Source organism: Arachis ipaensis, chromosome B10, assembly GCF_000816755.2.
Source record: "Arachis ipaensis cultivar K30076 chromosome B10, Araip1.1, whole genome shotgun sequence".
NCBI classification, from domain to species: Eukaryota; Viridiplantae; Streptophyta; class Magnoliopsida; order Fabales; family Fabaceae; genus Arachis; species Arachis ipaensis.
Window position 1 is genome coordinate 1,764,835 of NC_029794.2, and position 11,473 is coordinate 1,776,307.

Consider the following 11,473-nt stretch of genomic DNA (forward strand, 5'->3'; position numbering starts at 1 on the left):
AAGTTTACATCCAAAACCTTATTATGGTATCATGAAATAAGGTTTTTAGTTACATTAGATTAGTCTGAGACAAATTTTTTATAATATAATATAATAAACCCTAAACATAAGTGGTTGAAGTAATTAAGGAGCGAGGGAAAAAAGGAATAAAAACCAAAGGACCCACAAGCACCATTATTATGGTATTAATTATATGTTGTGCCTAAGATTCAGCAAAGAGTAACGCAGACTTTTGCATTGATGATTTCTTGTCTTTGGTCGTGTGATTTTGGTTTTTATTTGTTCAATAATTTAACTATCTTGCGGATAAAGATATACAGCTAGCTAGTAGACAGAAGCTATAACTAGTCATGTTGTTAATCATTCAAAGAAAACTTGAAATTTTTCGTTTCATCGCACAAGTGTCCATGTACCTCTCTCAAATTCACACGCGTTCAGACATTTGGTTCAATCATATTTCGTTTCACTTTCCGCATAGCCACAAGTTACTTTGTAGTTTGTACACTACTCCATATATAACACAACATACATGGCACTTTTTAATTTTAATATGGAGAGAGGGTTGGTGTATAGCAAAGTTATGAAGGTTTATGATGTTTCATCAGAGTGTGAAGACTGCGTAAGATAAATCAGACTGTCCAATTGGAGGTACTGGAAACTTTGGATCCAATTTGTGTACTGACAGAAAATTCTGGATTTAATTTCAGTATCTACGAAATTCTGCTCCACACAAATCAGACCATCTGATTTGTGTCCCTCTCTCTCTGCTGTAATAAAATCGGACGATCCGATTTCTTTTCACTAAAACAAAAAAATGAACGCCGTCACAATCGTGTATATCTCCCCAGTATTCCATAACTCAACATAACTCACATGTCAACCTCGTATAAAAAAAATTTAGCCCACATGCTTAGGAAATAGTTTTATTTTTATATGTTTTCTTTTAATAATAGAATATTGGGACATACATTTTATATTATTAATAATACTTTGTATGTATGAAAATTTGAAAACCAAAACAAACCTCAAGAGCAATGTTAAATGCACTGCACTTATATTATATATGTTTATATCCTAGCTGGGGGGAAAAAGATTAACACTAAGAAGGTTTCTCAATTGTGCCAATAGCATGCAAAAGTTTAGAAATACCACTTTAAAACAAAATAAAATAAAATTTTACATCAACTTCTATAGGAATATTATTACACAATATTTTAATTGATATATAGTTTGCTAATAATTAATATATATTTGAGAGGAATAATGCTAGAAGTTTATAGAAATGTATGTATGTAAGCTTTAATTTAATTTCACGTAGGGACAATTAACGAAATAGGAATATTGCACTGCCATTTCTATCCTTATTTAAGTTTGCCATTAGCTAGCTCTCTTTAAATTTGTAAACGAATTTATTCACAAACTTTAATTTAATCACATTATACTGAATTAAGAAGAATTAGTACGTAAATTGTTGATCAATTGTATATTACATTAATTTTGATATAATTATGATAAAAGCTAAGTAATTATTTTTGCATGGGTTACTTCCTTTTTAGGTTATCATTTCCATACAATGCTCATCAATCAAGGGCATATGTCTGGTTTTCATTTTTTTTTTTGTTAATAAATTCAGTTGGATTGATCCAAGAGCAATTCATGAAAGCCCTGAAATATATATATATTCTTTTAAACTAAATAAAAATAAAAAATAAGGATACTATTGTTTAAAATTTTATAGATTTTATAGAGAATACTGTATAGTCGTTGTCCAAAAATATATATTTATCATTATATATATAGTACAATAATTGAGCAAAAGATTTGAAATCAATCTTTTCCAAGTACAGATTCTAGAGATTTCGAAAAGGTATATACTTCCCTAGAAAGAGTACCGCTACGCCTATCATTAAGGTTTCTGTTTATTCTAATGTTTGAGTAGGGTTACGGTCCATGCAATTGCAATGAAACAAGTAACTTAATCTTAACTTAATAACATATATAGAGTTCGACATTTCAGCATGCCGTATACAAATGGGGTTTGATACTTTGAGTTTGATGGCACGCACATGATTGTGTTCCATCAATTATTTATTATATATATATATATTAAATTCAAACTATTTATTCAATTCTTATACTTTATAATAATCACTAATCAGTAATTAGGCGCTGAATGAATGAAGATTAGTATGTGGACAATTTGCTACGTGTTTGAACAATGCCAATTTATCATGACGTTTAAGATCTTTTGACTTTCCCTCCTTTCTTCCCTTTTCATTTTCATGCATAATAATTTTTAACTTGCATACCTATCATTGTAAATAAATTAAAATAACAAGCGGAAAATGAATCCAACACAAACACACCAAAATGTCTTTTGATTAGTGTTCAGTGTTCACTCCCTCATTCCACCTAATTAATAATTTTAATTTCTCCTCTCAAATCTCGTGAATGAATCTTACTAAGTGCATGACTTTTTTAAAACATTTTTTTGTGTATGATTAGATTCATCTCCGTGATTTAATTAGCCCATAGATTTGTCTATGATAGAAAATAGGGGTGTAAGTTATCGAATCAGACCGAAATTTACCGTAAAACCGAGTCAAAATTTACAATAACCGAATAGAAAACCGAAAAAATAGTTTTTTTTTTTTAATTTTTTTTCAAATTAAACCGATCGGTTCGATTCGATTTTCGGTTGGTTTAACAGAAATCGAACCGTACCAAACTGAACCAAAAAAGTGGTTTAGTAATGCATTGAAATAGAAATTTTAGACTTAATAAATGTGTTTGTTTTATGTTTAGTTGTTGGAATGAGTTAAAATTTTGTTGAATGTGAATATAATTAAATGTTATTTCAGTTTATTAATTATTTTAAACATTATTTGATTGGAATTAATTTTCTATTAGTTAGAATTAAAAGAAAAATCAACCGAATCAAATCGCTTTTGATTCGGTTCGACTCGATTATTACAATCTATTAGTTGGTACTTTGTAAAAATCAAACAGATTGATTCGGTTGATTTTTGGTCCAAAACCGAACCAAATCGAACTGATAACACCCCAGTAAAACAAGTAAAATAATTATAAGATAGTAATATTTATATATCATCATATTATATACGTGGCGTATCATGCATCATGAATCCATATATCATATTGATTCGTAAGAAAAATACAAGGAATAGCAAGGAAGCAAAGATTCAACACAAATACACACATCATACAGTTTTAATTTAATGTACAAAATATTAGCTGGCACATTTGTGTTCAATATTTAGTATCATTAAATTAAATGATGAGATAGAGACCTTGCCACATAGGCACATATTGAGAATAATAGAGAGAGGGGCATGCTTGTAATTGTGTAATATCAATCATTTGCAACCTAATCATCATGAATCACACCCATATATAAATGGTCCATGTGATTCATTTAGAACTCCCCACCAAAATCACATTAACAAAAAAAAAACAAACACATACATACACATTCTCTCTCTCTCACATAAACTATACTATATACACTATGGCCAAACCATATCTAGAGGAAGATTATAATTATGATTGCATGAAACATTACAAACCAAAACCTCGTTACTATGCCCAAAAACAACAACATAGGAAAGCAAAGAATTTGAATTTATCTTTCTTTGCTTCTATATTTTCCCTTTTCATATACATATCCATCTTTTATATCTTCAACCTTTCTCCCTATGATTTATTGAACAACAACATCTTTTGGTTCTTCATGTCAAACACCTTAATCCTCATCATAGCTGCTGACTATGGAGCATTCTCTTCATCAAAAAAGAAGCAAGATCTTCGAATTTATGAAGAGTATGTAAAACATAGCCAGCAGCAAGAAGCAATAAGAAGCTATGAAGTTGATAAACAATGTATTAATATTAGTCCCAAAGAAACTGTGAGTGACGAGAAGAAGAACAAGAAGGAAATTATCATTAATCATTGTCATCATGATGATAATGAGATTACACAAGAACGTGTGTTGGAAATTGTAGCATATAATGAACCAAAGAAGAAGCATTCTCTGTTTCCATTGCATGGTGATGATGAAGATGAGAAAGAAGTTGGTATTGGAAGGAGTTACTATAAGAGAAGTAAATCGGAGAGAGGTGATAGAACTAAGCGTGTTGTGATTGATGAGAGTAAGAAGAGCAGTGTGAGGATTAGGAGGTCAGGGAGTGAAGGAGCAAAAGTTGAAGAAGAAGAAGAAGAGAAAGAAAATGATGAGTTTTCTAAAATGTCAAATGAGGATCTTAATAGGAGGGTTGAAGAGTTTATTCAGAAATTCAATAGACAAATTAGACTTCAGGCAGCAGCTAGAAATAATACTTAATTAGATATATAATAAGGTATTATATATATATAGACATGTAATGTATGGGAAGGTGATGTGCCAGAAAATTTTGCTATATCTTAATATTTAGCTTCTGCTTTTTTTGAATTGTGCATTTTCATCTTACCAAACAGATAGTGCATTTTACTCTTTAGATTAAATTACATCATAGTCTTATGATTCTTTACCAATTTTCTTTCTTTCTTTTTTTTTTGTTGGTATATATATACACTAAAAGATTAGGGGAAAAAAATTCAGTTATTGAAAATAGAAAATTAAATTAAGGACCTTATTTACAGAAATGAAATTGCAACCACAAATTTTTCATTTATTTTTTCTTCTTCTTAATTTGCGATCACAAAATATATAGATCCTTATATTCACCAGAAACAATTAATATATTGTGTCAAGAAATTATTATGGAAAAGTCTAGGGCCAGCAGTTTTGTTGAATTTTGGCCAGCATGTAGCCAGCAGTGAGAAAGGTGAGTCATTAGATGAAATCTCACACCAATCTCACACTATTGATCATCATTGATGGCTATTTGATGGCTACCAATCACAAAAATTGCTGGCCCTCTAGCATTGCTCAATTATTATTATTATTCTTAGTTTTTTTTTTTGTTATTAGAAATTATAATTAGCTAGCACTTAGCACCTTGCTTAATTTTGTGGGCTAGATTGTATATCCGTACAAAAGGCAAAAGCAATTATCAACGTGTATGTATGCTTAATTTGTTTTCTTGTTCTTTTTTTTTTTTCGTTCTAACAGCAATTGATGTGAGATTAGCTTTTCTTACTAAAACATAATTAAATTGATACTTTAAAAACTTACTAAATGATGTTAAAATATTAGTGAAACTATTTCGTAATATTGTGTATATAGACTAGTCCTGTGTAAAAATAAACATTTAGTCGTCTAAAAGAGGAAGTATAGGGAGCCAATGGAGTATCTGTACAATGTGTACAATGGGGATTTAAAGATGTTCGATTCAGTAGGATATCAGATGTTTATTATCCTTGGTAGTTGGATAGTTATTCTGGATAGTATGAGTGTATTGTGTTTGAGAAATTAGTAGTATTTCACCTGAATGTTCATTTTTTAACTCATATTGGGCCAAATAAATAGCCCATTATACACATTGTACAAATACTTCATTGACTCTCTAGCGGAGTTCTAAATAAAAATATTTATATTTTTTAAATCGCTTTTAAAAGGTTATTGACTACTCTTAACAAATTCTTTCATTAGTAAATCGATTCCTTTGTGTTTCATTATAATGAGTGTGTCCTATCTTTTCTAAAACAAAACATTTAGAAGCTATTACTATTGCTCCAATGGGCATAGAAAGAAGGCCCAAGGTCATGGGAGATAGCAGGTAAAGGTACCTGTCTTTGTAAACCCAAAAGAATAGGAATAATAATTAAAAAAAACCCACCTGTCTTTATCTCTAAATCAATTATTGTCGTGTCCGAAAAAAAAAATATTTTCTGACTATTCATTGTTATTACAAATTTTCATAAGATCTATTTTTCTTGGAACATTTTCCTTTTATTAATACTTTTAATATTTGAATGATAATATTATGGGAGATGCTTCTATAAATACGTGTAAAACGTCTTTTTGTAAAAATGCTTACGTGTCGCATTATTATTAGATGTATTAATGAATCGGTTATTTTTGAAATTTTTAACAAATTAAGATAAAATTAATTTTTTTATAACAATAACAATAAATCCAATTTCTTTTTGGAAATCTAATTGTATTTTTAAATTTTTAGGGATTTAAATGTCTGCAAAATAAAAAGTCAGAGATATATTTATCTTTTTATAAAAAAATTTAAAAATATTTGATTCAAATTGTGTAATTTGATCGAATCAAACCGAGTCTAATAATTATAATTCAGACAATTAGGTTTATTATTATTGTTATAATAAACCGATTTTATTCTAATTTATTAAAAAATAAATTATTAACCGATTTAATAAAGATGTCCAATAATAAAATGACATATATAAACATCTTAAAAAAAAAGACATTTTTAGTGTCTTCCTGCAATTAGTTTGGCAAAGCCAATGAACAAGTTTCTTAGTTAGTTAACAGTAGAGTTAAAAGTAACGGAAGCAGTAACAGAAGGAGAGTGATCCGTTATTATGCTATCCTGTGTTGTGAAATACTGAAATCTGAATTGCTAGGATTGATTGAAGGCATGGCAGTGTTTTGTATCCAAAGCAACTTGTCTGGGTTGGCAAACCCAATTCCCTCAAGAAGAATGAGTAGGCGAGGAGCCTTAGCTTTTGCCTCCTCCATTCTTGTTTCTTCTTGGCCTGCCCTTGCTAATCTCAATTCATCTACACCACCTGCACTTGCTCACAACCTGCTACAAGATGAGTTTCAGCAACAAGAACACCTTCTTGTCCACCTTTTTGAGGTCAGCAATCTTCTACCTTGTTGCTTTATTACTTCTTTTGCATTTAACTTGGGGATGGATTATCACAGGAAACATCACCATCTGTTGTTTTCATTAAAGACATTGAATTGAGGATGCTGGATGAGGATGAGGATGCAGATGCAAAAGTCCAAGGCACTGGTTCTGGCTTCATTTGGGATCAATTTGGTCACGTAGTAAGAAAAGTCACTTTGACAAGGAATTTCATTCTCTCTTTGATTTTCCTCATATTACTTCTTTTGATTCAACAGGTTACTAATTACCATGTTGTTGCCAAACTTGCTACTGATACAAGTGGTTTACAACGTTGTAAGGTATTTCATAATTCTGTTGCCGTTTTGGATTTAATTTGTTTGTGTGGTCAATTTTCTAGCTATGTATCAAGAGTGTTCCCAATCATTCAAACAACCACCATTTTGTTAGTGTTGCAAGTGCGAGGAGTGTTAAAGTTAGTCACACATTAAGAAAATAAGGAAGAGTGAGGAGTTAATAAGATGAGAGACTCATTAACTTACTATCTTAAGGTTTTGAGTTGGATGTGATGTCTTCTCATATTATGTTATCTCACTTGATTCCTCTCCGAAGTCTTCCCGATAGTCGAGAGCTCTCCACGGTTTGCCCAACACCTTTATCTGAGTAGCAGCACAGCACTAATATTAATGTAAAATCATGATACTGTCTACAGGTTTTCTTAGTTGATGCCAAAGGGAATAGCTTCTACAGTGAAGGAAAGATAATTGGGTTTGATCCAGCCTATGATCTTGCTGTTCTCAAGGTACATTCTAATCCTTTTCTTTTCCCCTCAACAGTTGATTTCTTTATTTGTCAATCTTATAGGATTCTTCTTTATATGCCAATCATAATGGTCCAAAGTTTCTTTTCTCTTGATCGTGTTGATGTTGCATAGCTGACATTTTTCCTTAACTTGACCACGTCATTTGAGGCATCAACACTTACCTTCTAAGGTTCTAAAGATGAACAGACAATAATTACTCTGTTGGTCTCTATAGTTTCGCGAAATTTTCAATTAGGTCCCTATACTTTTTTTTCTTTTAATTGGGTTCTTGCACCGATTTTTTTTTCAATTGAGTTCCTACATTTTTTTTTCCTTTTATTTGACTCCCTGCACCAATTGTTTTTTTTTTTCAGTTGGGATCCTATACAATTAAGCCAATTACTATCAAGAGGGACCTAATTGAAAAAAAAATTAGTGCAGGACCCAATTAAAAAGAAAAAAAATATAAGAATCTAATTGAAAATTTCGCAAAACTACAGGAAACAACAGAGTAATTAAACCTTTTGTATTTGCAGATTGATGTTGATGGGCACGAAATCAGGCCTGTGGTTCTTGGTCAATCTAACAAGTTACATGTAGGTCAAAGTTGTTTCGCAATTGGGAATCCTTATGGATATGAAAATACTCTCACAACAGGGGTAATTTTTCATGTTGTTTCCTAGATAGAACAAAAAGTGTTGCACCTTGTAGGTGTTACTTCATTGTATTGAAAGAAACGGATGTTATGATGGTGTAACTTTTGCAGGTGGTGAGTGGTTTAGGGCGTGAGATACCTTCACCAAATGGAGGAGCCATTAAAGGAGCTATTCAAACTGATGCAGATATTAATGCAGGCAAGCAACACACCTCATTTTCCTGATGTTTCCAGTGCCAATGTTTGAATTGTGATGTTATGTGTGCATGGATGGAAAACAGGAAACTCAGGTGGACCATTGATTGACTCATACGGCCATGTTATTGGCGTAAACACAGCAACCTTCACCAGAAAAGGTAACTGTTATGTGTATGCTATTTTTTGCGGAAAAGTCTAGGGGCCAGCAATTTTGTTAAATTCTGGCCAGCATGTAACCAGCAAAGAAAAGTGAACCATTGGATGAAATCTCACATCAATCTCACACCATTAAAACCATCATTGATGGCTATTTGATGGCTACAAATCACAAAAGTTGCTGGTCCCCTAGCAATCCTCTTTCTTCACTAATGTTCCAACTCCCCAAGAATACTTATTTTGCTATTTTTCACGCAATTTCAGGGAGCGGAATGTCATCAGGTGTTAACTTTGCAATTCCCATCGACACTGTTCTCAGGACTGTACCATATCTTATTGTTTATGGAACACCTTACAGTAATAGGTTTTGATCAACCATGTTCCATAACTATCATTTGATAACGAATGAATGACATGTTTGATTGATGTTCAAACAACAACCTTTACAAGCATGCTAAATTACTAGCAATATTAATCTCAGATATAATAGCATGACTTGAGGTGCATAAATCAACTATTCTCGTGTATCAATATATCAATTGAAAAATCAACAATGAATACGTGGGAGTTTTTCCACTATCTTTCATTAAAAAAGAAATTGCTAATTGATGTCGAAAGTGAGTTGCTTTGTTAGAGGCAGGTATATGATCTATGCTGATTTTGTGATTTAGCACAAAATTCGACAATAGAGATAGCTCGACTAAGTTCGTTTGACCTAAAGGTGGGTCGATAATATGTAAGTCAAAATGTCATAGCATGTGGGTTGTTCCACGAGAATGTAGGTCGAAGTATCATAAGGGTAGTTCCATAAGAGCTTAACACAAGGATTCAACTTATCATAAAAGGAGTTAAGTCGATCACTTCTAAAAGTCGAAATGAGTAATTACACAAAGGCTTTATCCAGAAGCCCTTAAGAATGTGGGACTTAAAGACCAATGTAAGAAGAGACATGAGACATCAAACTTAAAAGTCAAGATTCTTCATGGTCAAGGCAATATCGTAACCTAAGAAATAGGAGGAAGCTAGCTCGTGGGAAAAAAAAAACACTGCAAATCTATCTTTTTGGACTATAAATAGAAGAAAGACAGAGGTGAAAAATGGACTTCAACCTGAACACTACACTAAACTCTACAAAATCCAAAATTACACTGACGCCATGAATGTAAGTGTCCAGAGTCAATTTACCTTTATTCTTAATTTTTTCCCTTTTATTTTCAGTTTCTTTTGTTTTATTCCCTTTTCATTTCTTTTCGAATATTTTAATTTCTTTTATTTAGTTATTTTAAACTTTAATTTACTTGTTATTTAAATTACAGTTTGTATTTATTTCTTTCTCTTCATATTCATTTTATCTTCACATTGTTAATTTTCTTTTCTTTCAAGCATTTATTTCCAAATTTTCACTTCATTTTATCTATTCCAAGATTTGGAGACTAGACTTCTGATTTCGGTATCGTACATTAAACTAACCTATTTGGCTACAGTTTTAATCAAAACAAGTTTTAAAGGGTTAAGTAGGGCATTGCAGTTTTAGGATATTTGTTCTGTGATTGTTACTATCTTAGTTTCTTGTTTTGAATGTATTTATTTTTGTCATGTAGGTGTTCTATCTGCACATGGAAGCATTGCACGCTTAATGCCCTTGCCCTCTGAAGTATTTGGACTCCACTTGTTTTTTGAGAAGTTAGGGAATGAGCTCACAGTTTAGTCTTATTTTATAACAACATGATTGCCACTGAAACCATAGTACCTAGTACAAAATTGAGGATCAAATTCTCAACCAAAAGGATAGAAGTTGATTCTGGAACAAAATGTGAGGCTGCATAGAAAGTTTCCCTAATTGATCAAAGTGAGCTCTCTAGTTCAAAGAAGTCCCTTAAGCCAGATTCCAACAAAAGGGGACTGCCAGGGACAGGGAGCATTGAATGCCAAAAAGAGAAAAGACTTATTGTAATATTCCCTAATGCAAGTGTTGATTTCTGTGAGAGGAGAGTAAAGACTTACTGTAATATGCAAGGTTTGAAGATAGTTTCTGGAAATCATGAAATAAAATTGGGTGAATGATATGGTATCTAAAAAGTGATGCCTATTTACTAAAAAAAGTTAAAAAATAATATTTAATTTAAAAGATATAACAATAAATAATTTTTAAAAAATCAAAACTTACTACAAAAGTTAAGTTAGGCAAAATTTAGGCACTAACTCATAAGCACCATAGAATTGGCCATAAAATTGATACCTCTGTTAACTCTATTCTCTGAGGTCAACCTCATTAGGTCACATATGTCTTTTGTTTCCCTTTATGACTATATGTATTTTTGAAGATATTATTGTATTGGCAATGATTTGGTCATAGGTGGAGTTTCCAAAATTTCCACAGCTTACTTGCAAAGTGAAGAAAGAAAGACTTAAACGAAGTATGAATTGTGTTTAGACCTACATTTCTGCATTGATTTATCTATACCATTAATGAAGGACGTCTTAATTTGGCTACAATTAACGATCAATAAAATGAATACAAGTAGAGTAGTCTCTTCTTTGTTAATAAATTATAATAGTTAAGTTTGAAGCAAGAGTTGTAATAAACATACAAAGAGTAAAATGGAAGAAAGAGAAGACAATAATAACTAACTAAGTAAGAGATAGAAGGGACAACTGTTCGTCGATAGAGCAATCAACATGACACGTGGCCAATTAACGATCGAATACAAGTAGAGTAGTCTCTTCTTTGTTAATAAATTATAATAGTTAAGTTTGAAGCAAGAGTTGTAATAAACATACAAACATACAAATGGAAGAAAGAGAAGACAATAATAACTAACTAAGTAAGAGATAGAAGGGACAACTGTTCGTCGATAGAGCAATCAACATGACACGTGG

At 31.6% G+C, this 11,473-nt stretch overlaps 3 protein-coding genes across 4 annotated transcripts in view; 2 read left to right on the forward strand and 1 right to left on the reverse strand.

Moving 5' to 3' along the window:
- On the forward strand, positions 3,423 to 4,500 carry LOC107622369. Its single transcript, XM_016324238.2, has one exon. The coding sequence runs from the start codon at positions 3,530 to 3,532 to the stop codon at positions 4,358 to 4,360; it is 831 nt and encodes a 276-aa protein (XP_016179724.1). The 5' UTR covers positions 3,423 to 3,529; the 3' UTR covers positions 4,361 to 4,500.
- On the forward strand, positions 6,472 to 9,170 carry LOC107622368 (protease Do-like 5, chloroplastic). 2 transcript variants are annotated; one of them, XM_016324237.2, is made up of 8 exons: positions 6,472 to 6,791; positions 6,860 to 6,985; positions 7,061 to 7,123; positions 7,495 to 7,584; positions 8,121 to 8,243; positions 8,351 to 8,438; positions 8,521 to 8,595; positions 8,858 to 9,170. In XM_016324237.2, the coding sequence occupies exons 1-8, from the start codon at positions 6,570 to 6,572 to the stop codon at positions 8,962 to 8,964; spliced, it is 894 nt and encodes a 297-aa protein (XP_016179723.1). In that variant the 5' UTR covers positions 6,472 to 6,569; the 3' UTR covers positions 8,965 to 9,170. The 2 variants fall into 2 exon arrangements, with proteins under 2 accessions (XP_016179723.1, XP_020968939.1); XM_021113280.1 differs by having other exon boundaries at positions 6,566 to 6,791; positions 6,850 to 6,985.
- Positions 11,106 to 11,473, reverse strand: part of LOC107622370 — a 3,073-nt gene continuing 2,705 nt past the window's right edge. Inside the window, 1 exon segment of the mRNA XM_016324239.2 lies at positions 11,106 to 11,321. Within this exon segment, the coding sequence (XP_016179725.1) occupies positions 11,225 to 11,321 (97 nt within the window). The 3' untranslated portion in view covers positions 11,106 to 11,224.